Below are 25520 nucleotides of genomic sequence, written 5' to 3' on the forward strand. Positions count from 1 at the left end.
GCATAACATTTTCAGTCTTAATGTGCCATGATGCTAGGAGCGGAAATAATTTTAAGACGTTATTTTAAAAAAAGAGATTGTCCTTTTAATTAACTTATTTTTAAATTTCAGTCTTTGCTTTTGTAAAAAGCATTTCACTTATCTTTATAAAACAAATAAGCTGCAAAAGGAATCAGAACTCTCATTATTTCTGAATTGCCCTAAATGCAATTCTGGTCAGGTAAGCAACTCTAAGAGCAACATCTTGAGCTTTCCTGTTCACGTTCCCTCAAATTATTTCTGTATCAAATTAGCTCAGTTTCCAAGTCAACACTCAGATTTTGTTATTGGGTGGAATGGGAAAAGAGAAATCAAGCAGCAGTCTGCATTGTACATCACCCTCAGAAAGAGACATTCTGGAATCTTAATTTAGCTGGCAATTGTGTTGATGAGGCAGAACAGGACAGTTTGCTCTTTCACAGCTGTATAGCTTCTGTGCCGCTGGCAGATGTAACTCAGAAGATACAGAGAACAGATATGTGCTGTTACAAGGAGCCATTTTTATGGCATTATTTATAACTAACCAAGACTTAAGCTTCCAGACGTTTGAAAAGTATCACCATCGGGAAAAAAAGTATTCGTTTACCCTGTACAATTTATTCTCCCTGGAAGTAGAGCTCTGTGGCTTTTTATCATCATCACCATCACTATTATTAAAATGTTGTCTGCTTTATACAAGGAATCTTAATGCAGAAACATCTCCAAGCAGTTGGCAATAGGAAATGAAGTTTGAGACAGACAATGCAAAACTGGAATAAACGGGGTACCACATTGTTCCCGAGAACACACATCTAGCTTGCCAAGATGTAGCCCAGGCCATAATGCTTCCCCCGCATCCTCCAAATCTTATTTTGGGTAATTTAGATTTTTTTGGAAGGTGACATACTTCTAGTGAGCTTGACAATGGAACATTTCAGTGGGAGAAATACAAATTACTTCCCTATTAGTCTGTTTTGGGTTACCAACAGTGAGCGTCTGGGAAAAGTCTTGAACTGGCATGAGGAGGCAACGATGCACTGGTTACACAAAGTGCTACAGCTGGAACCTGTGCTGAGCCAATTCTGTTAGTATGAGAGGGCCAAGTGTATCCAGCTAAGGGCTTGTCTATACTTGAAACGGTACAGTGGCACAGCTGTAGCTGCGCTGTTGTAGCACTTCAGTGCAGATACTGCCTGTGCCAACGGGAGGAGTTCTCCCATCAGCGTAGGTAATCCACATCCCTGGGAGGTGGCAGCTAGATTAATGGAAGAATTCTTCCCATCCACCCAGCGCTATCTACACCGGGGTTAAGTCAGCTTAACTATAGTGCTCAGGAGCATGGATTTTTCACACCCCTGAGCAAGATAGCTGGGTCGACCTAACTATTTAGTGAAGACCAGGCCTAACACACATACATTCGGTGAAACTATGACAGTGCTCAATTGTCTGACTAGAATCACAGGGTTAGAAGGGATCACAAGGGTCATCTAGTCTAACCCCCTGCCAAGATGCAGGATTTTTTGTGTCTAAACCATCTAAGACAGATGGCTATCTAGTCTCCTTTTGAAAATCTCAAGTGAAGGAGCTTCCATAACCTCTATAGGCAGCATGTTCTATCAGAAGGAGTTAACAAAAGGTACCATGTGCTGTATTGGTAATTATGGCAATTGCCACTGGCTTATGATAATTATGGTTTGCATTTCCAAGATAGTAGTTCTGAAAGGTCCTTGGAGAGGGGCATTTCTCTTTCCTCTACCAAGTCAGAAAAAAAAAAAATGTTAAATGCAGAGTCTGCATGTTCAAATACTGCTACCTGAGAACTGAAACTACAGCATCACGAAGGGATATTCAAAATAAGCATATGATTCTAGTCAGGTAGAGCACAGGCAGGCTCCCTCTCATGACCCTCCCTGCCACAATTCCACTTCAGACCAAGTTGAGACAGGGATGAATTCTCAATAGTGCGTAAAACTAAAGACAGACCCCCCCAAAAAAACCAAAACACAAAAAAGGGGGAGGGGGTGTGGAGGGTTTGAGGTTTCCATCTCTAGATATAAACTACTTTCAAGGCAGCAGATCTATTTCAATACACAGCAGATGGTCAGGCACCCCAAACTGAAAAACACAGTCACAGGACCCAGATTCATGATCTGAGAGCTGGATTTAAAGGAGTAAACAAAGAAATCTTTATTGGTTGTCAGATGTTAAGAAATAAAAGGCACTTCTATTAAAAATTCACAAGTAAATGAACTACAAATCTAGTGGTGATTGGTACAATTCAATATTCATGAAGTCTATATGGTTCTTTAAGGATTAGGAAGTCAATATATAGAGTAGAATAAGTGACAAATTTTCTGAATTTTTTTTTGTTAAATTTTAACTAGTGGCCTATTTGTTATTTCTTTACAAACTAGGGTTTGAAATCCTAGTCCCTCGGTCTTGCTTTCAGATAAGCAAGTACCTGGGGCGCAGCATTATCAACCCCAACTCCAGAAGACAAAATGCATAGTGAGTCAAATGCTTGCCACGACTCCCACTTTACAGCGGAGTAAGGACTTCTTCTAGCTCCCAGTTAATACCATTTCCAGGAGTCTGCTCTGCCCTGGGCAGAACCTAGTTTCCAGATCACTGGAGGATAGCATTCAAGAATCCATGATAGGGAACAATCCTGAATGCATAAAATAGACCAGATGTCCTAACATGTCTTTTCCCATCACTGACTTCTGGGAAGTCAGCCAATTACCCAAAAGTGCATCCATTTGCTTGAGATGGGGGCTCTTTATATGGAGGAAAGAAGTCACTGCAATATCAGAGCGTCTGCCTCCACAAACTGGGTGGGAAGGGCCATAACAATTTGAGGATTGGGAAAAAGCAAAACCATGACAAACTGCTACATCAGATTACAGACCCAGACTCATTTTCTTACCTGGAGAAACCATTTTCCTTTTCCTTCTTTATTTTTACATCACCAGAAGATTTGCTCTGAAAGAGAAAAGGGGACAGAGAACCTGCAGCAGGAACAAGTGCTCATACTATTTGTAACTTGGTCCTTTTAGCACACCCAGGATGCCTACATCTTTGTTATCAGCTACATTCTGGCCTTCCATTAGTGTCAGTTGGCAAAGGTCAAGTGTAGTTATCAGTACAATATCTGCTACATCTTATACTGGGAAACTGAAGCCTGCTATTGCATAGGATGAACTTAATCTAAATTGACCTTTGACGATAATGAATCTAAACCTGACACTGAGTTCAGAGTAGAATTACAATAGGAAAGATGTAGAGCAAGAACCTTAGTGGTGTAAGCAGGCACAGCTCCATTGATTTCAGTGGAACTGTGCCTATTTACACCAGTTGAGGATATGGCCCCTAGAGTCTGTGGCTTACGAGATATTGAGCTTTAAGTCTCAAACTTAATTTGGGGTTAGTTTCCACTATTAGGTAATTAAAAACTAGAAGCAGTTTTTGTGTCTTCATATAGTGCAACAGTTAAAGCAGAATTGTCCCTTCCCACCCACACTAAAGAACTACCTACCTTTTCTTCCTTTCGTTTCTCCTTGTCTCTATCTTTGTGTTTGTCTTTGTGTTTCTCTGAGCTGCCATCTTTGTGTTTGGTTTTCTCTTTCTCTTTGTGTTTCTTCTCCGAGGAATCTTTGTGCTCACTGCAAGATAGAAGAGTCAGTTCAATGAGGGGCTGTTAAGAGGCTTGACCAACAGGAACAACTTACAGCGTTAACTGTATGAAACTTACAATCATCTGAAATAAAGTCAAATTAACAGGAAGATACAACAAATCAGTCAGATTCATGGCATTTACTTTCTTCAGAAGGGGAAGAAGGAACATGGGGTAAAACCACAGCTGCTAAGTATTCCAAATCAGGTTAACAGCATCAGTCTGAGGTTGCCAGTGGAAAAAAAAAAAAAAAAAAAAAAATCACAACATGATGTATTTACCAAGGTCAAACACTAGCTTGGCTATTCACTGTTCTTGTTTCTGTTTCCAATTAAATCCTGAAAGGTCACAAGTGAAGCGATATTGATAGTCACATTCCACTCCTCTGTGGACATTTGTTTAGATAGTAAGTAATACAAACAAGTTTTGTAGTTTTGACATTTTCATCCAAAGAACTAAATTCACTTTATAAACATTTGGTAGGTGATTATTCCCCTATCAATGAAGGGGAAACTGAGGAAGAGAAAAGTTAGTGATATGCCTAGGGTTACCCTAAATCAATGGAATAAAACTCAGCAGTCTCTAATTCCTAGTTGCTTGCTCGAACGAGGCCTCACTGAACCTCTGTCAAAACCACTATACAGCTCAGCACAATTGGCTTTGTGTTCAGGAGAAGCTCAAGTCAGAATAACAACGACAAGTCAGGACAGGAGTGCAGAGATGTTACTATGCCTAGTTTTAACAAATGCTATTAGTTCATTGCCACTCAGATTCAAGTGCTGCAGATTACAGCATTGTCAATCAAGTGTTCAAAAATAATAAATGAGTCTGCAAAGTCATGATAAAAAAAAACAAGGTTCTTTTTATTTCCCCTTTTGGTTTCTGAGCCTTTTAGGATACACTCTGATCACAGTCTCAACTTTTTCACTTGAACTATGAGGGCTAGATTCTCAGGTTGTTATTTGATCCCAAGAGCTGCAGTCTCATGAAACACACCAAACATCTCAAGACTCATGTTAAAAAAGTCACAAGAGTTGGCAACACAGAATTAGCAGCATTGTTCTTGAAGCCAAGCAGCAACTCTACTAGTTGAGCATGCCTTAGATATTCTTGTTTACAAAACTGAATGAAGTCCAATTAAAAACACAAGGAAAAGACCATGGCTCCCTGCAAGACAAACAAGAAAAAGGGGGGAAAAAGACAGTTACCTTTTCCGTAACTGGTGTTCTTCAAGATGTGTTGCTCATGTCTATTCCACAATAGGTGTGCGTGCTCGCCACATGCACCAGTGCCGGAAGATTTTCCACTAGCAGTACCCGTGGGGGGCGGAGGGGGACGCCCCCCGCGACCCCTGGAGTGGCGCCTGCTGGGCACAGTATAAGGGAGCTGTGCGCTCCCCCCACCCTCAATTCCTTTTTGCCAGAAAACTCCGACAGAGGGGAAGGAGGGTGGGATGTGGAATAGACATGAGCAACACATCTCAAAGAACACCAGTTACGGAAAAGGTAACTGTCGAAGAAGAGAAGAGTAATTGCTCATGTGTATTCCATATTAGGTGTTTGCAAGCTATATCTGTTGGAGGTGGGTAGGAGTTCACAAGTTCCCAGGATGGAGAACAGCCCTGCTGAACCCAGCGTCATCCCTGATTTGGGAGACAATCGCACAGTGTGAGGTGAACATGTGAACCGAAGACCACGTGGTGGCCCTACAGATGTCCTGAAGGGGGACGTGGACCACGAAGACAGCCGACAAGGCCTGCGCCCGAGTTGAGTGTGCCCTTACAATGGGCGGCGGGGGAACACCCACCCGCCAGCTCATAACAGGTATGGATGCACAGCTCGTAACAGGTACGGATGCACAAAGTGATCCGACTGGAAAGCTGCTGAGTGGAAATCAGCTGGCCCCTCGCATGCTCGGCTGAGGTGACAAACAGTTGCGAGGACTTCCTGAACAGCTTGGTCTGCTCGAGGTAGAAAGCCACAGCCTGTTGTACATCGAGCATGTGGAGACGGCACTCCTCACTGGATGCATGGGGTGGGCTTGGGGCAGAGGACCGATAGAAAAATATCCTGACCCATGTGGTAGGTGGAGACCACCTTCGGGAGGAATGCAGGGTGTGGGCGGAGCTGGTTATATAAAAACCGTGTACGGTGGCTTGGAGGTCAGGGCCCTGAGCTCCGAGACTCGCCTGACTGATGTGACTGCAACCAGGAAGGCCACCTTCCACGAGAGGTGAGACCAGGAGCACATGGCCAGTGGATCAAAAGGGGGCCCCCATGAGACGAGCCAACACCAAGTTCAGATCCCACTGCGGGACCGGGCGTCTAGAATATGGGAAAAGACGGTACAACCCCTTGAGGAACCGGCCAGTCATAGCATAGGAAAATACCGTGTGCCCCTGCACCGGCGGATGGAAGGTAGATATGGATGCCAGGTGCACCTTGACTGACAAAGGCACCAGGCCCTGGGCTCTCAGGTGGAGGAGGTAGTCAAGAATAAGCTGGATCGGGGCAGTCATGGGAGAAACACCATGGTCCGCCGTCCATCTAGAAAAACGGGACCACTTCGCCAAATAAGTACGGCAAGTGGAGGGCGTCAAGGAGGACGCGCTGAACCTGTTTTGAGCACATCCTCTCCTCTTCGCCTAACCACTGAGCAGCCACGCCATGAGGTGAAGAGCAGCTAGGTTGGATGGACGAGGCGGTCCTGGTCCTGAGAGAGCGAGTCCGGGTGGAGCGGCAACGGCCACGACAGAGCTACCGCCAGGCCCGTGAGGGTCCCATACCAATGTTGCCTGGGCCATACCAGAGCAATCAGGATGACCGGGCCTTGTCCATCTTTATCTTCTCCAGGACCCTGCTGATTAGAGGGAATGGGGTGGAAGGCGTAGAGAAGCTGGCCTGACCAGGACAGGATAAAGGCATCAGAGATTGTGCCCCTCCATAGGCCCCCCCAGAGCAGAACCGGGTACATTGCCGGTTCTGCTGAGTTGCGAATAGTTCCACCTGGGGAGTTCCCCACCTTCGGAAGAGCCGGTAGGCCACTTGCAGGTGGAGGGACCACTCGTGTTGCAAGGAAAAGTCCCTGCTCAAGTGATCTGCTCTCTCGTTCTGGGCTCCCTAGAAGTGGAAGGCATTCAGGTGACTGTCGTGGGCTATACAGAAGTCCCACAGCCTGAGGGCTTTGTGGCAGCCACACCGCCCTGAGTTCCTTGATGTTTATATGTAGGGTCAGGTCTTGGGCTGACCACAGGCCTTGGATCTGAAAGTTCCCCACATGGGAACGACAAGCTCCAACGACGGGGCCCTGTCCCTGAATGGGACTCCTTGGAGCATGTTGTTTGGGGCGGACCACCACCGTAGGGAGGTGATCACAGAGTCCGGCACGGTGAGGATTTTATCCATCCTGTCTGTGGCCTGGAGGCCAACCAGAGTCGGAGGGGCCTCATCCTGAGTCTGGCGTGACGGACCACGTATGTGCACGCCGACATGTGACCCACGAGCTGTGGGCAAACCTTGGCTGTTGTCACTGGGAATTTTGAAACCGAGTCGATAAGACCTTTCAGGGTCTCGAATCTGTCTGGAGGGAGAGAGGCTGTGGCTGACACTGTGTCCAGGAGCGCCCCAATAAACTCTGTGTGTTGGACCGGGACTAACATGGATTTGGTGCTGTTTACCAATAGGCCCAAGGCAGTGCATGTGGACAGGAGGAGCGCCATGTGATCCGTCACCTGCGACTGGGAGGTGCCCCTGACGAGCCAATAGTCCAGATAGGGAAAAAAAATCTGGACACCCCGCTGTCTGAGGTAGGCCGCTACCACCGTCATGCATTTCATAAACACCCTAGGAGCAGTGGACAGAGGAACTTGAGTTTCACCATGTACTGGTTCAGACCTCACAGGTCCAGGATGGGTCTGAGCCGCCCTTTGGGATAAGGAAGTAGCGGGAGTAATACCACTTGCCATGAACTCCTCGGGCACCGCCTCTGCCGCTCCTAGTCCTAGGAGCCGCCCCACCTCCTGCTCGAGCAGAGCCTTGTGCGAGGGGTCCTCCAATAGGGACAGGGCGGGGGATGGTTGGGCGGAGAGGAAGTAAACTGGAAGGCATAACCCCGGGAGATGGTGTTGAGGACCCATCGGTCCGAGGTTAGCCGCGACCATTCTGGGAGGAAAGCACATAACCAGTTGGAGAAGGGGAGCTTTATTGAGAGTGGATCCCTGATGAAGACCGCCTGCTTGCCCTTGGAGGAGCCAGGCTAGGGGGCTGGCCGAGACAGCCTTTGAGGGCGTCTCTTATAGTCCCGCTGTTTCTTGTGGGCGGCCTCGTACTTCAGGAGGGTGGCCTGGGTGGGAGTCTGCTGCGGCTTGAACTTAGGTCTTGCCGCAGCCAGTACATATAGGCCCAGAGTCCGGAGGGTCGTCTGGGAGTCTTTCATGCCGTGCAGCCTTGTATCTGTCTCCTTGGCAAACAGGGCTTTCCCGTCAAACGGGAGATCCTGCATGGAGGACTGTGCCTTGCTGGAAAGCCCAGAGAGCAGGAGCCATGATGCCTGTCTCATGGACACCGCAGAAGCCATGGATCATGCGGCCGTATCCGCAGCATCCGAGGCTGCCTGCAGGGACGCCCTAGCAGCCGCTGCCCCCTCCTCCACTAGTGCCTTTAACTCCTTTCTATTGCGCTCCTGGAGGGAGTCCTTAAACTTGGGCAGGGATCCCCACAGATTGAATTCATTCCGACCCAGAAGAGCCTGATGATTTGCCACTCGCAGCTGGAAGCTCGAAGACTAATACATTTTCCTTCCGAAAGAGTCCAGTCACCAAGAGTCTTTATTCTTTGGGGTCGGGGCTGGTTGACCCTGCCATTCCCTGTGGTTGACCGACTCGACCACCAGGGAGTTGGGCACCAAGTGGGTATACAAGTCCTCATGTCCCTTGGTGAGTACAAAGTACTTGCGTTCTGCCTTCTTAGAGATAGGCGCCAACGAGGCCGGTGTCTGCCACAGGGCATTTTAAATTTTAGCCACCCCTTCACGGAGTGGCAAGGCCACCCTACCCGGTGCCGACGAGGACAGCACGTTAAACAGGGAGTCTGAGGGCTCCTCCATCTCCTCTGCCTGGAGGTGGAAGCTTGCTGCCACCCTCTTTAAGAGTTCTTGATGGGCCCTGAAGTCCTCCTGCAAGGTGGAGTGGGGTGGGGCCGCATCACCTCCTCCAGGCGGGGCGAGGAGGCCGGTGCAGTGCTCTGGGTATCGGCCAGCACCGGAGGGTCCACCACCTGGTCAGACTCCGGGAACAGTGCCGAGGATGCGCGTCCCACCGACTCCTTCCTTGGGGGTGTGGAGGGGGAGGCCGATGGTGCTTCCGAAGCTCTGGCCACCGAGCGAGCTCCCACTGGGGGCTGCGCCGGAGGCCATGGTGCCCACTGGTACCTTGGGCTGGCCACAACGCTCGGTGCCACTGCCCCCGCTACAGCACTGACAGGGCTGGCTGTTTGGCTTGGTCGGCCTGGCCCATTGAAGGATGGCTACGAACGGAGGCCAGGCTGGCGTACAATCTGCTGGACCGGGAGGAGCGATGGTGTCGGGATCTACATCGGCCATGGGACCGCAATCTCGACATGGAGGACCAGAACCAATGGTAGCAGCTGCTCCACAAACAGCCTCAACAGGTGGACCCGCAACGTTGAGACTTGGAGCAGGAGTCCGAGTGGGAACGGTGTCAACAACCATGCTGTGACCGGCGGTGGTCCCCCCTCTGAGACTAGGACCATTGGCGGCGCCTGCCGTGGTCCCATCGATGATCGCTCCTCGAGGACGAGCTGTCCCGAGAGTCCTGGCCGGACGGAACCCAGCCAGACAGTCTGGTCGGCGTCAAGGGCAATCCATCTGGACTCTGCCCTGAGCAGTCGCTGAGCAGTGAACGGCGTCAGGAATGTTCCTCCCCACAGAGACCAATACCGAGCCGGAGGCGACTGCAGAGATCCAGCGGCAGCTTGCCTCTGGAGCGTGGGGCCGACATTGGCGGCACTCTTGGCACCGGTATGGACATAATGTCCCGGGCCGCCTGGAGGGCTTCAGGCGTGGAAGGCATCCAGACATCTGGAGAGGCCTGTTCCGAAGGGGCTGGGGTACTCCGCTCAATGCGAGTCGGAGGCCTGGGGCCCAGTGGGGAGTGAGGACGGCCCACCATGGATCTAGCCTCTCCCCCAGATTTCCCTCGGTGCCGCTGCAAAGAGGGAGTCTTCCTGGTCCTCCTGGCGTGCCCCGTGAACAGGGAGCAGTGTGAACTGGTCGATTGCTCCAGAGGGTCGCCGTGTACCGCCGCCGCTGTGCCGGGTACTGGTTTGGAGCGGCATGCTGGAGTCAGGGTCAGTGCCGACTCCATCAGGATGGCCCGGAGCATAATGTCCCCTTTCTCTTTCGGTCCAAGGCTTAAATGACTTGCAAATCTTGCACCTTTAGCTGATATGGGTTTCTCCCAAACAGCACGAACAGTCTGCATGCGCGTCACTTCTTGACACAGAACGCCTACAAGAGCTGCACGACTTAAACCGCGGGGCACAGGGCATGCCCTGGCCCGGGCTGCTTGACTAGACTAAACTAAACTAAAACTACAGGTACTAACACTGAACGAACTAACAGTACTGGGGATCGAGCTACAGCAAAGCTGGAGCAGAGTAATTCCGAAGCACCTTCACTGGCAGCAAGAAGGAACTGAGGGTGGGCGGAGCGCGCAGCTCCCCTTATACCACGCCAGGCAGACACCACTCCAGGGGTCTCAGGGGGGCACTCCCCCCCCCTACGGATACTGCTAGGGGAAAAACGTCCGGCACTGGTGCACGTGGCGAACACGCACACCAATTGTGGAATACATATGAGCAATCACTCGAAGAAGAACAACTGGATTCCCTTTCATGCTGGGGATGGTGAAATACCAAGCGTCTTGCCTGTCCTGACAGTTTACAGACTCAGTTCCATGAGGACTACAACTCCCATAATGCACTCTCTCTTTTATTACTGTTTATTCTTCATTGGTTTAACTTAGAAAGATCCCTGGCCTTAAAGAAACTTTCCATCACTCCTTGGGACTAAGCTGTGTATCATAGATTCATAGATACGAAGGTCAGAAGGGACCATTCTGATCATCTAGTCAGACCTCCTGCACAGCGCAGGCCACAGAATCTCACCCATCCACTCCTATGAAAAACCTCAACTGTGTCTGAGCTATTGAAGTCCTCAAATCGTGGTTTAAAGACTTCAAGGAGCAGAGAAGCCTCCCTCAAGTGACCCATGCCCCATGCTACAGAGGATGGCGAAAAACCTCCAGGGCCTCTTCCAATCTGCTCTGGAAGAAAATTCCTTCCCGACCCCAAATATGGCGATCAGCTAAATCCTAAGCATATGGGCAAGATTCACCAGCCAGATACTACAGAAAATTCGTTCCTGGGTAACTCAGATCCCACCCTATCTAACATCCCATCACAGGCCATTAGGCCTATTTACCATGAATATTTAAAGATCAGTGAATTACCAAAATCATGTTATCCCATCTTACTATCTCCTCCATAAACTTATCGAGTTTAATCTTAAAGCCAGATCGATCTTTTGCCCCCCACTGCTTCCCTTGGAAGGCTATTTCAAAACTTCACTCCTCTGATGGTTAGAAACCTTCGTCTAATTTCAAGTCTAAACTTCCTGGTGGCCAGTTTATACCCATTTGTTCTTGTGTCCACATTGGTGCCGAGCTGAAATAATTCCTCTCCCTCTCCTGTATTTATCCCTCTCATATATTTATAGAGAGCAATCATATCTCCCCTCAACCTTCTTTTAGTTAGTTAAGCTACTTCACTTTCAAGGTCCTTCACAGCCTATCTGCACACTATTTATATCTCTTCAGTATCAAAAAGTCAGCTCCCACCTGTGATCAGCGTAAGATACCAGCCTTCACTGCCCACTTGTTAAATTTTCAAACATGCATCTTTGTACTTTGCTTCCACGCTGCCCTTCACATAGGGAGGAGCTCTCCATAAACATCCACAAAGCCATTCATTGTTTTCCTTCAAATCCCTCCTTAAAAACTTTCCTTTGCTTACAAAAATCTTGATAAAGGTTGTGCTGCTGGTGTGCTGAGATGACAACCTATCCTACTGGCTAATACGGTCTCACTGTTTGCTGGTACTCCCTCATCAATCTGTCCATATCCATCTGTCATCTCTTCATGGACACTTCAACTGTAAGCTTGTTTGGAGCAGGGGCTATCTTTTTGTTCTGTGTTCGTACAGCGCCTAAACAGTGGGGGTCCTGTGCACTACAATACAAACTAATAATACAAAGCTTTATGAGAATGTATGCAGCTTCCTTATTTCAGTCATTTAACACTCGAGTGCATGTAAAGACACTGAATGGTGACACTGGAAAAAAATCACGGCTAGAATGCAAGATGGGAGGGAGCATTTTGGAGACACAAGTTCTCCAATTCTCCTTTGTTACTACCTAAACAAATAGGGACATGCAGAAATCGGGCTGCAAATCTAAACACTACAAAAAGACACGAGTGTGTTATTCAGCACCCAGAAAGGTTGTGTGTGATTAAGAGATGAGCATCTAAAGTTACAATACACCAATTTGTTCACACCTGTAGGACTGCAGAGAAAAACTTGACTTCAACCTCATTCTGCAGCCTGTACTCATACAACTCCCATGGACTCGTCAGGAGTTGCACTTGATAAAGGTCTAGCGAGAGGACCAGGCTCGAAGTGCCGTATTGTAATATGCATCTCTCCATCTCCAAATCCAAGCAGTTAAGGAGGAAGATCCCAGTTCTGAGGGCATTCACTTTACACCAAGCAACATCTAAATGGATTTTGAATCTACTGCACACAGTACAGTGCAGAGCACTGGGAAATTGCCACTGCATTAGGACAGCCTCTCCCTTTGCTGGTTCAAAACAGTAAGAATGAAAAGCTTATATTACACTAGCAGGAGGTGGCCATCTCACTAATTCCATACAAGCATCTCACTGTGAAGTCTCCAGATAGAAGTCAGTTTCCATTTAACTCTCTAGTGACAAGATTAAACTAGTGGAACAGCGTACAAGAGTGCCTACCCACTGAAGGAGATTAAGCATTTCTAGAGTGCCATAAACAGATATGCCATACCAAGGATTGCCTGTTAGCACAGATTTAAATCCACAAACTGCAGATTACATTGTATACGCTATGTGATCATGACAGCAGTGCACACAGAACCCCAAACTGAATTTGAAAAGTCAGCTGGATGCCTGCTACTGCTACACTTGTGTTGTTACCTCAGATACATTTCCCAGCTTCAGTATCCTAGAGGGAAAATGAAAAAGACGACAAGCTGATGATTCTCACATTGTTCGTAAGCTTAAATTTCATAATTATAAAAGTACAAGAGAGGGATGATTAAAGAACAGCCCAGGTAGAGCAGCAGAAAACTATTGCAACAGGTGCCTTGTGGGTTTAGAAGACAGATGTATGTGGAGGTGCCAGTCAGGTGAGAAAGGTAATATAGCTATTTACCTCCCACAGTAGGGCTTAAACCTAGACTTATGTCTGAAAGTCTACATTGTTCTATTTTCTGACCATCAGATTCTAGTCACCCCGCATTCTTCTATGTGTTTGTTTTTAAAATCCCACCTGCAACTGCATGGCTTACTAAATTCATCCAAATACTACAACAGCTTTTACAGCAGTTTGCATCTATGAATCTCAATGCACTTTAAACAACAATGAATTTAGTTCCGTGAGATAGGGAAATGGTGTTTTCCCTATTTCACAAGAGACAAAGGATCAGAAATTAAATGTCAATATTTTCGAGAGTATCACACTACTTCTGGGTGCCAAATTCGAGACTCCATACCTGTAGGCCTCATTTTCAGAAGCGCTAGACACTTATGGCTTCCACTTCTGTTGTGCCCAAAGTCTGCAGCTGGGAAACCAAAAATTGAGGTACCCCAAAATAAATCAGTTGCAACTCTTGAAAATGTTGGTTTGAGTGACTTGCTCATTGCCAAATACAACATTAAGGAAATTAGTTAGGGAAGTGGATTGGACTGAAGAACTTATGGATCTAAAGACAGAGGCACCTGGGATTACTTTAAATCAAAGCTGCAGAAGCTATCAGAAGCCTTGAGCATCCCAAGAAAGGGGAAAAAATTCATAGGCAGGAGTTGTAGACCAAGCTGGATGAGCAAGCATCTCAGAGAGGTGATTAAGAAAAAGCAGAAAGCAAGAAGGGAGTGGAAGATGGGAGGGATCAGCAAGGAAAGCTACCTTATTGAGGTCAGAACATGTAGGGATAAAGTGAGACAGGCTAGAAGTCAAGGAGAGTTGGACCTTGCAAAGGGAATTAAAACCAATAGTAAAAGATTCTACAGCCATATAAATAAGAAGAAAACAAAGAAAGAAGAAGTGGGACCGCTAAACACTGAGGATTGAATGGAGGTCAAGGATAATCTAGGCATGGCCCAATATCTAAACAAATACTTTGCCTCAGTCTTTAACAAGGCTAAAGAGGATCTTAGGGATAAGGGTAGCATGACAATTGTAAATGAGGATATGGAGGTAGATATTACCATATCTGAGGTAGAAGCGAAACTGAAACAGCTTAATGGGACTAAATCGGGGGGCCCAGATAATCTTCATCCAAGAATATTAAATGAACTGGCACCCGAAACTGCAAGTTCATTAGCAAGAATTTTTAATGAATCTGTAAACTCAGGGGTTGTACCGTATGATTGGAGAATTGCTAACATAGTTCCTATTTTTAAGAAAGGGAAAAAAAGTGATCTGGGTAACTACAGGCCTGTTAGTTTGACATCTGTAGTATGCAAGGTCTTGGAAAAAATAGTTAAGGACATTGAAGTCAATGGTAAATGGGACCAAATACAACATGATTTTACAGAAGGTAGATAGTGCCAAACCAACCTGATCTCTTTTGAGAAAGTAACAGATTTTTTAGACAAAGAAAACACAGTGGATCTAATTTACCTAGATTTCAGTAAGGCGTCTGATACTGTGCCACATGGGGAATTATTAGTTAAATTGGAAAAGATGGGGATCAATATGAACATTGAAAGGTGGATAAGGAATTGGTTAAAGGAGAGACTACAACGGGTCCTACTGAAAGATGAACTATCAGGCTGGAGAGAGGTTACCAGTGGAGTTCGTCAAGGATCGGTTTTGGGACCAATCTTTTTATTACTGACCTCCGCACAAAAAGTGGTAGTGTGGTAATAAAGTTTGTGAATGATACAAAACTGGGAGGTATTGCCAATTTAGAGAAGGACCGGGATATCATACAGGAGGATCTGGATGACCTTGTAAACTGGAGTAATAGTAATAGGATGAAATTTAATTTTGAGAAGTGTAAGGTTATGCATTTAGGGATTAATAAGAATTTTAGTTATAAGCTGGAGACATCAATTAGAAGTAACAGAGGAGGAGAAGGACCTTGGAGTATTGGTTGATCATAGGATGACTATGAGCTGCCAATGTGATATGGCTGTGAAAAAAGCTAATGCAGTGTTGGGATGCATCAGGAGAGGTATTTCCAGTAGAGATAAGGTGGTTTTAGTACCGTTATACAAGGGACTGGTGAGACCTCACCTGGAATACTGTGTGCAGTTCTGGTCTCCCATGTTTAAGAAGGATGAATTCAAACTGGAACAGGTACAGAGAAGGGCTACTAGGATGATCCAAGGAATGGAAAACTTGTCTTATGAAAGGAGACTCAAGGAGCTTGGCTTGTTTAGCCTAACTAAAAGAAGGTTGAGGGGGAGATATGATTGCTCTCTATAAATATATCAGAGGGATAAATACAGGAGAGGGAGAGGAATTATTTCAGCTCAGCACCAATGTGGACACAAGAACAAATGGGTATAAACTGGCCACCAGGAAGTTTAGACTTGAAATTAGACGAAGGTTTCTAACCATCAGAGGAGTGAAGTTTTGAAATAGCCTTCCAAGGGAAGCAGTGGGGGGCAAAAGATCGATCTGGCTTTAAGATTAAACTCGATAAGTTTATGGAGGAGATAGTAAGATGGGATAACATGACTTTGGTAATTCACTGATCTTTAAATATTCATGGTAAATAGGCCTAATGGCCTGTGATGGGATGTTAGATAGGGTGGGATCTGAGTTACCCAGGAACGAATTTTCTGTAGTATCTGGCTGGTGAATCTTGCCCATATGCTCAGGATTTAGCTGATCGCCATATTTGGGGTCGGGAAGGAATTTTCTTCCAGAGCAGATTGGAAGAGGCCCTGGAGGTTTTTCGCCTTCCTCTGTAGCATGGGGCACAGGTCACTTGCTGGAGGATTCTCTGCCCTTGAAGTCTTTAAACCATGATTTGAGAACTTCAATAGCTCAGACATAGGTGAGAGGTTTTTCGCAAGAGTGTGTGGGTAAAATTCTGTGGCCTGCGTTGCGCAGGAAGTTGGACTAGATGATCATAATGGTCCCTTCTGACCTTAGTACCTTTGAAACATCACCGGTGGAGCCAGAAATAGGTGTCTCAGCTTCTGACCTTCAGTCCTGGATCTTTACGCTAAGACTACCCCCTTCCTCCCTTTGCTTTTTGGCAAGGCAACTTACTTCTTGCCTTCCAACACCTTTAACAGTTGCCTCTCATTGCTCTTCAGAGCGTGAAGCAGCATGGAGAGGGAAGGCTCAAAGATCCTAAGCCTCTTGAGTGTTAGCCTGCAAAACCCATTTCTAAGTAACAGTGATATAGGTAGTGAATTCTGAAATTCCCACCACCACCACCTTTCCTCCCATTATAAGGCTAACAGAAGCTTCCCCAAAACACAAAATTCATCTGCTACTTGCTCTGAGTTAAGAAGAAAAATGTATTTCTTTCTCCCATTCATAAACAGATTGTTTGCCACACCTAAACATTCTCTGGGCACCAAAACACAGCTCTGATTTTACAGACAGACAAATGGGTCTGAAATCTGACGCACTGAATAGCAAAAGCAGGCTCATGCCATCCTGCTTACCTGCAAGAGCCTGATTTATGTCAGTGCTGATGCATGTCGCTTGGGAACATGTTGGTGTTATAGACTTCAGCCAATAATCCTGGCAAGAGTAACAGTTTCCCCGAATGTACCCATTTCAGCCAGAGAACAGAATGACATTGGCCTGGCACATGGGTTTATCAGGCTAGGATAGCAGTTCTCAAACTGTGGATTGAGACCCCATTTTAATGGGGTCACTAGGGTCAGCATTAGACTTGTTGGGACCCAGGGCTGAATCTGAAGCACAAGCTCCACCCCCACCCAGAGAGGTGGGGCTTGGGCTCTGGCCCCTCACCCCCTACCCAGGGTCATGTAGTAATTCTGTCAGAACAAGATCACGGTTCAATGAAATTTGAGAACCCCTGGGCTAGGATATCTAGGGAAGCCTCCAGGGGAAACATTTCACAGTTTGGAAACTATAACAGAAGAGGGCAACATGGTATCTCTTCCAAGGCACCATCTTAACCTTCAAAATAGGTCTCAGCCTTCCATCGGGACGCTACTCACAAGGATGCCTAAAGCTACGATTAGGGTGGATGTGTCACATTTTGAAGATCAGAGAATCCTTTTCTGTCCATTTCAGACTTTACACACTACTTGTTTCCCTCTTTACAGAAAGACATGATGTGATGCAGCCATAGGATTATGACATGTAACCTATTTCCTTACAGCCCTCTGTATCCTTCCTTTTGTTACCTCAGTTGCATCCTTCCCTGCAGAGCTAGCCAGATTAAAACCCAAAAGTCAGACTGCGAAACCCATTGAAGAGGATCAATACCAAGTATAAGGCCTTATACCACTACAGCTAACCCCCACCTTCCTTTTCAAGAATACATTGTACTGTCTAAGCATATTTATACACCCATATATGCACCACACTACAAGGTTGTATGGGTGTAATTATTTCAGTAAAAAAGGTCACCCTAAAAAAGGTACGACATTTGTGCTTAGACCAGATAAATGCTGGTTAAAGAATAGGCCTGTTAAAACAGTAGTCTTGCTGCAACACCACTTGGAATGCAGCAGGAATGTGTCAGATATCTTGGAGAAAACAAGAGAAATTAATTTAACACCTCATGTAATAGGCACACATCAGCCAGTGCCCCACAGCATACCACCAACTTGGTTTCCTGTCTCTCCTTTTAGAAGGTTTGTATAATACAATATCTCAGAGGGTTTGGGGGAGACAGGGGATGAATGATGGAAATGTTAAGTGCAACAAAAGAAATCTGTCTTCTTGAAAACTCTAGCAGTATTCCCTAGTTGAGCTGCCTAGAGGAAAAATGTAATGGAGGGCTTTTTTTAAAAAAAAAAATTGGGGGAGGGAGCGTAGAATGTGCATCTGGCAGCAGTTGCTTATACTGTGATCAGATGGAAAGCCAGAAGTGGAAATTGTTTCCAAAGGATGGCAGATGTGCACATACACAGCTTCCTTCTTCAAACCACAACAGCTTTGAGTACTTTAACACTGCATTCTCCAGGTGCCATTTATGTACATTAACAATCCTCTTCCTCCCCTTCCAATGCCTTTTCTATCCCAGCTTCAGATCACAAGCAGGGAAAGATGCTTTATCTAAAGCATCTCTATTTCCCCTCTAATTTTCTCAGCTGTAATTAGCTTGTAGTACCACGGCTGTGTATTTTCTAGTATTAAGCATCAGAACTAGTTGCAAACAGCACTTCGGTGTGACAACTGATATCTGTTAGAATCCAACTGAAGCTTAAGTAATCGGCAACTCTTAATTTATCGACATCTTAAACCAACAGGGATAGTACAGAAGTTACACTGCCTGACTTACTGCAATGCTGTTAGAAAGCTGTGATTACATTCAGACCAACAAATACTGTACTAGCAAAGGCCAAGTTTTCAGCTGGCCTGCAGTTTTGTATTCTCAGTGTTAGAGATGCACCACCACAGAGAGGAAGTGGGTGCAAAAACCTGTGTGGGCCCAAACTGTACAGCTGAGCTACCAGTTCAGGAGAAACCAATCCCATGCCAGCTGAACTTCCACAGACAATGGAGCAGGTCCTTAGTGAACACAGTATTTTGGGAATAAAACAGAAGGCCAGAGCTGTAATCATCAGTTGGAGACAGATGAAAATGAAACCTCATGAGTGTGTAAATTCTTTGGGACTGGGACCAGGCAGAGCATGCATATATTAGGCACTACTGGAACGTAACAATTTTACTACTAGAAGACAGTTTTTCCACCAGATAGCAGCCCAAGGTCAACTGTGGACACAGGGAGGGAGCCAACCCTTTTCCGTCTCCGCCTCCACCCCCAGCAAGCACAAGGAAATTTTCAAATGACCTTTTTCTCTACATCTACAGATGACCAACCAGATTTCCTCCCTCTTCTCCTTCCCGCTGCCATTTAGATAAATAGCTTGGGAGACAACACATGAAATATGGTAAAGAAAACGGGAGAAATCCCAGAATTTTCCATTATCTGAATTTACCTGTGTATGAGAGACAAGTAGCTCCTCTCCCCATCCCAATTCTTGTTTTTGGCAAAATAAAATCAATAAATCACCATTGAGAATTGGGTCTATAATCCCTCCTACACCCTCAACGTTTGTTCAAACGCAGAACAAGAGACGTTTTGTAAACGCAGTGAACATGCAAGCTGGAGGAGAATTTTTCTGAAGCTCAGACACTTGTCATGCTGACAATATGGATCAGTACTGCCGATGTGGGGGCGGGGAGTCTCTTCACTCCATACACCACAGTACCAGTTTTTTGCTGACTTCTATTTACCGAAGGCATTCCATGCACAAAACCCAAGACACACGGAAGAAAGAATCTCTTGTTACTTCAAGATTAAAAAAACCACTGATCTCTGTTAAAGGCTCTGATTCAAAAAGGCCCATTATTTTACCAAGTCTTTTCGTTTGACAAATGATCCTTGAAATACCTGGTTTCAATGTATCACAGATTAATTTACTGCATTTTGCCTTTCCAGGCAAAGTAGTCTATATTTAATGTGTTCATTATTCCTTTACCTGGTATTTATTTACAAAAAGACTTCTGAGTATTACTCAATACATTGATGTAGATCTATTCTTTGATACAGAATTTGCTTAAGTAGGCTTTGCTGTATTTATTTATTTTTAAACAGGGCAAAGAAATAAATAAAACTCCCTGAAATGTACAACAGTGCTATTTTCCCCCAGTTTACTACATCTGTACTTGAGTGGTTAGGATATAAAACTGTCATCTAGTAAGTGGGAGAGGATGAAACCAGAAAGTGAAATTAAAGGGTTGTGCATACGAGGCCAGCACTCTTCTACCACATGAGATCATGATTATCTATTTTAGGTATTTTAAAGCACTTATCACTTGGCAGCTCAGAACCATGCTCCGACCTCCCACTCACACAAAGAAAAGACAGAAATTATTTTTATGCATGGGAATGTTTTTGCCCTCGACAGAAGTTTATAAAACAACCTTGTTTAAGAGAGAGATGATAGAGCTGCCAAATTATTAGACAGACAGACATGGAGAGCATAGGTCTGCTTCCTCTACAACCGGGAATTGTTCCTAATTGCACACATTCAATTATAAATTGTTCCTTTTGGAGTAGGGAGATTAGTTTGTGGCCCCCTGCCTACCCTCATCATCTCCCTTACGAAAAAGGAACATCTATTAATGTGTTATGCATGACACATTATGGAGGTGCTAAAGGCAACTCCATAGTTAAGGCTGACTTAAGTTTTGCACTGAAAGAAAGTATTGCACTTCTTATATATGAAAAATACATAATACAAAATACATACGTCCTCCACAAGATTACAGCACTTAGCCAAGTACAGAAAGGATTTTCTGAGAATTTATAAGCAATTCTGTTAGTCTGAGTTAAATTTCTTAAAGGACCATTTTTAATTTTAGCACCAGGCGTCAGACCTTTTCTGGTCCCTAATGATCTTAATAATAGAGCAACACACTCTTCAAACTCCCCATATACTTAACACTCACTGAAATCGCATGCATTAGCTAAAATCGATTTTTTTTAAAAATACTAATAGCTATTTTTTGCAGTTATACTTCATAGGTAAAGATTCTCCTTCAGCACAGGCAGACACATATGTACTACTTCAGAGTTCTATCTCCCATGGTGCTCAATGGGACTGAAGTCATGGGCTTCCCTTGGCCAAAATGGACCATTCACCAGCTCTTTTCCACATCCTGATAACACAAGGATTACCATCTTCCCTAAGGGCAGCCTGGCTTCACTCCCATGTTGAAAAATGAGAAGTGGTGGCCATTTTGCAAGACAGCATTTCTTCATGAGTTTCTGGGAATAAGTCCCCCCTCCCCCCTGTTTCAGTCTCTGAACAGACTGTTAATCCTAAAAATAATATTTTCAAAACCTACCTGTTGCACCAGATATATTCAAAACAGTAATAGTAAGAGGGAAAATGAAAGGTACTTAAAATAAGTCCCAGCCAGTCCACATCCAGTCACCAAATCAAACTTAAAGAAATCACCAAGAGTGTCAACATTGTTTAAATAACCATAGTTTGAGGTAAATTGAGGACAATTCTAATACGAAAGAATTTTTTGTTTCCAGGAAAAAGCTGCAACTTCTTCAGGAATTTTTATATGTTCTGCTCTCACTGCTCTGAACCTGTTGTCATCTTCCTTGAATCCCCTTCCCTAGCCGACTTTCATCCCTTCAGATTCAAATTTCTCATCTTCACCCAAGAAGCTCTACATCTTTGCACTGGTTTCTCTCTACTCATCATCTTGCTTCTCAATCTCCCCCCAGTCCTCTGACCTTTCTACTGTTTCTCCTCCTCCCACACTTAGTTTCATGTGTTCTGTTATGTCTCCATTGGAAGTCTCCTCACTTCTCATCCACCATGCCCCCTCTTCTTTTAAATCTTTTTAAGAGCACACTAATATTTCCATGAATCTTCCAATATAGTTTTCCTCACCACTATCTGTCTGTGCCCCTTTTTCTAAAACTGCTGCCCCATATTTTGAGCACACTTTATAGATCAGGGATTATTATTTAATCAAGGTTTTATATAGGCAGTGTATATATTATGGAATTGTACTGGTGAATACTAACAAGAAAATTTGGGAAGGAAAAGTTTGCATAATAAAAGTCAGTTGTTTCCACAAGTCAGTCATGTCTGCTTTAAAAATAATTTTATTTGATAGAGCGAGTAGCTGCTATGTCGCGCATGACTGAGTGTGGACAGGGGTAGAGTGTGGTGTTTTTTCACTGCTCCTCAACAAAAAGTCCTGAAGTGTTCTTAATATGAGTGTAATGTTATTATCCCATGAATATGAACCTGCAGTTACGACTGACTGATACAATAGCCCAAATATATTCACCTTCAGGGACAAATTTTGAAAAGACTGAAAATGCACATTAGCACATGCACCTGCAACTTGTGTGCACAAACTGGAGAAGTGAACTGCAAAAGGGAAGTTAGGTGCCTCACAGACCACTTGTACATAGGAGAGGCAGGTCAACAATATTAGGTAACCATTCACCAAAACTAGCAAGAATTTGTTGTACACACATAGATGTGCCGGGCTTTTCAAAACCATAGGCTGCAAGTACAGCATGTGTACCTGCTAAAGAACTCACTGATTTTTTTTTTTTTTTTTTTTTTTGGACACAAGAGCTTTGAAGTATTGCCCTCAGGACAAGCAAGTTACATAGGCAGGAGTGCTGAAGGCTTTAGACATAATGGGCCAGACTGTGATGCCTGTAGTCACAAGAGACCGTCTATATATCATGAGCCGTCCCACTGACTTCAGTGGAAGCACATGTGGAGTAAGGTACTATATAATGTGAGTAAAGCTATCAATCTGACCCAGTGTGAGCTTAATTTTTTTCTTGACCATAAGAGGACCAAGAAGCAATCTCTACTAGTAATCACTTTCAGTATCTCCGTTATAACCTATCCATTCCACTTGCTCAACTTCAAGCTGCCCAAATGTTATTTAATATATATATATATATATATATATATAACAAAACAAACCAATAGTTATGAGCTGTTTGAGAATTAGAATTGGTGAAAGATTTTCCCCACTTAAAAAAATCTTAAATCACTTTTTCCCCCCCAAGAGAAGGAAGCTCAAAACATAAAAGTGAACTTTCAAACTTAAAATATGGAAAACACATTAGGATGTAATTGAAGGGCATGTGCTTTGTTAACTTTGCAAAAAAGATAGTTTTAAATTTAGGTGAAAAACATTTGAAAATGTAGAGCCAAGAATGCACAAAAAGAAACTATGTTAAGTAGTAAGTTGAGAAGCTACAGACTGATGCAGTGCCAATATGTGAGCAATGAGCAGAACATGAAGTAGTAAGATATTTACTATAAAAAAAGTAAATAAACGTAAATAAAAATAATCACAAGAACATCAAGTAGTAAGTTAGCAATATGAACTTGGCCACAACGCACAAAAATATCTGCCATTTCTAAAATTTTAAGATGTATAATGTAATGTTTTTGTTAATGAACACACACACAGTACCACAAAAAAAACCAAAAAGTATCAACAGTACTGAGCTAAAGTTTGCACAGTTTGGCAGTTAGTAGTCACTTCCTCAACTGATTTTTTATTACACCAATCTACATTAACACAGATCTCCATTTTTAAGATTATGTGAATTAATAGAATAAGAATAATAAGAATACATGCACTTATATGTGAGCATTCTTTTAAACACTTAAAAATAGCAATACTGTGCATATTAATCTCCACATTAACTCTTCTTATGAAGCCTTGACTTTGGGTGAGCAAAGGTTTTGGCAACAGTGACCTGTCAATTGATTTTCCTCACCTATTGCTGTGCTTAGACTTTTCCCGGTCTTTTTCCTTGTCTTTCTTGTGCTCTTTGTGCCGGTGTTCTCGGTCTTTGTGTTTATCTTTGTGTTTGTGAGAATCTGTAAGCAGAAGAGGAAAGGAATTAAGAAATAAAATTGGGAGTAGTGAACTGTGTGTCAAGTCATCAGCTCCCTCATGCAGCTTTGTATTTATTTTGCTGTTAAAGTATCCTTCACAATACAATATAGGAACAAAATCTCAGCTTTGAAAGGTCTTACTGTACTAATTTGACACATCCTTGTGTTGGGACAAATTAACTCAAGATAGCAGCAGTTGCGCTTACATAGAACTTTTGTTCCAACAATTTTGAAATGCTTTACAAACATTAAATCACAATTAAGTCTGGCCTCCTGGATCTAACAATTAGGCCACACTGCCTCCAGCAGCATTTAATACTAGAGAAGAGACCTTTAAGGAACTGCAGTATACTACTCTTATCCACATGGTGAGTGGGTTGACTGGCATAGAACAAGGCAAAAGCAGCCCACAATGGAAGGCTGTGAACCTGCTCTCAGTTTTCTGCAGCAGTAAACAGCTCTTCTTTTAGAGCCCACAACAGCACAAAAACATGCAACTGCCTTCAAGAACAGACTAGACAAGTAAGATGCCTCTGACAGCATTTCATGATATGCACATAGTAGGTCCCAGGTGGAAGCCCAGTTATGTAGATCAAGCCTAGTCCAAACAGCAGGAGGCTGAAGTTCAGACAAATACAACAACGGTTTAATAATTTTATTTTTAAAAGTGCCTTCTCCCAATCCCACCAGTGCTTGTGGTACTGTGCACTACTATTAAAACAAAGTCCTCTAAAAATACCAAAACAAATAGATGGCCCAACACAGGAAAAATAGGGGTAAAACAGGGTTTGGGTGTTTTTTTGTTTGTTTTTTAAAGCCTACCTTCAGTAAGAGATCCCATTGTCTCAAAGAGGAGATTTTAAAAGTAGCCAAGGTTTCAAGTACAATTTTGTTGACTTGAAGTAGAGAGCCACCTAATTTTTGATAGTTTCTTCAGTGATTGCTTCACAGGTTGAACTGCATGATATATTGTTTATAGTAAACACATATGCAATGCATCCACAAGAAATCCCTCCCTCCCCCTCATTCTAGGTGCACTCTTCTTAATGCCACTAACATGTTAAGTAGCTCTCTTCAGGACATCTATTTATCAATTAGAATGTTGTGCCAATTTTGATTCGGAATAGATGGAATAAACGGCAAACCTATAACATGTTTAGCAACTCCATTTGATTTCTGATAGCAGCATTTCCATAGTGCCTTGTGTCCCAGGATCTCAGAAGTCTTCACAAATGTATTAATCTCACAACTCCCCTGTAAAGCAGCTATTATAACCAATTTAAAGATGGGGACACTGAAGCACAACAAATTTAGTGACTTTTTCATAATCAGATAGAAAATCTGTTGCATAGAACCTAGGCCTGGTCTACGCTACACAGTTAGGCAGCTTACATCGATCTAATTATCCCCCTAACTTTTCCTGGGTCTACACTACAGCCTTGTTCCCGCAGATGTAAGTGCCCTAGTACCCCAACATAACAACTCTACCTTCATGAGAGGCGTAGGGCTTATGTCAATGTAGTTAGGGCGAAGCAGTGTTTGTGTAGATATTGCTTTACTTATATAGGCTGTTGACTGTCTTGTCAATTTCACCGCAGGAGCGGCAAGATTATTTTTTTGACTGGGGAGGAAAGGGGGGACGGCACTGTTCTCCATCTTCACACCAGGACTCCCTTCCAACCAAGTGCATTTGCTTTCCATTTAAAACTGACATTTATTATTGGCCAGCTCCTGTTGGAATTATTGGCAGGGCCACAACCAGTAAACACCTGAGTCAAGCTTAGACAGGAACTCACTCTGTGTAATTTAGAATTAACTCTGTGACCTATCATGGGAAGCAACTACCACAAAACACAT

At 44.3% G+C, this 25520-nt stretch overlaps 1 protein-coding gene across 2 annotated transcripts in view; it reads right to left on the reverse strand.

The window, feature by feature from the left end:
- TOP1 (DNA topoisomerase I) overlaps positions 1-25520 on the reverse strand; it is an 80014-nt gene that overhangs the window by 29280 nt on the left and 25214 nt on the right. For both annotated transcript variants that reach the window (XM_038369806.2, XM_043495674.1), the window contains exons 3-5: positions 23543-23645; positions 3554-3680; positions 2945-3000 (exon numbers count right to left, since the gene is read on the reverse strand). In XM_038369806.2, the coding sequence (XP_038225734.1) occupies positions 2945-3000; positions 3554-3680; positions 23543-23645 (286 nt within the window). The remainder of the gene's footprint in view (positions 1-2944; positions 3001-3553; positions 3681-23542; positions 23646-25520) is intronic.

Source organism: Dermochelys coriacea, chromosome 13 (genome assembly GCF_009764565.3).
Source record: "Dermochelys coriacea isolate rDerCor1 chromosome 13, rDerCor1.pri.v4, whole genome shotgun sequence".
Taxonomy (NCBI): Eukaryota; Metazoa; Chordata; order Testudines; family Dermochelyidae; genus Dermochelys; species Dermochelys coriacea.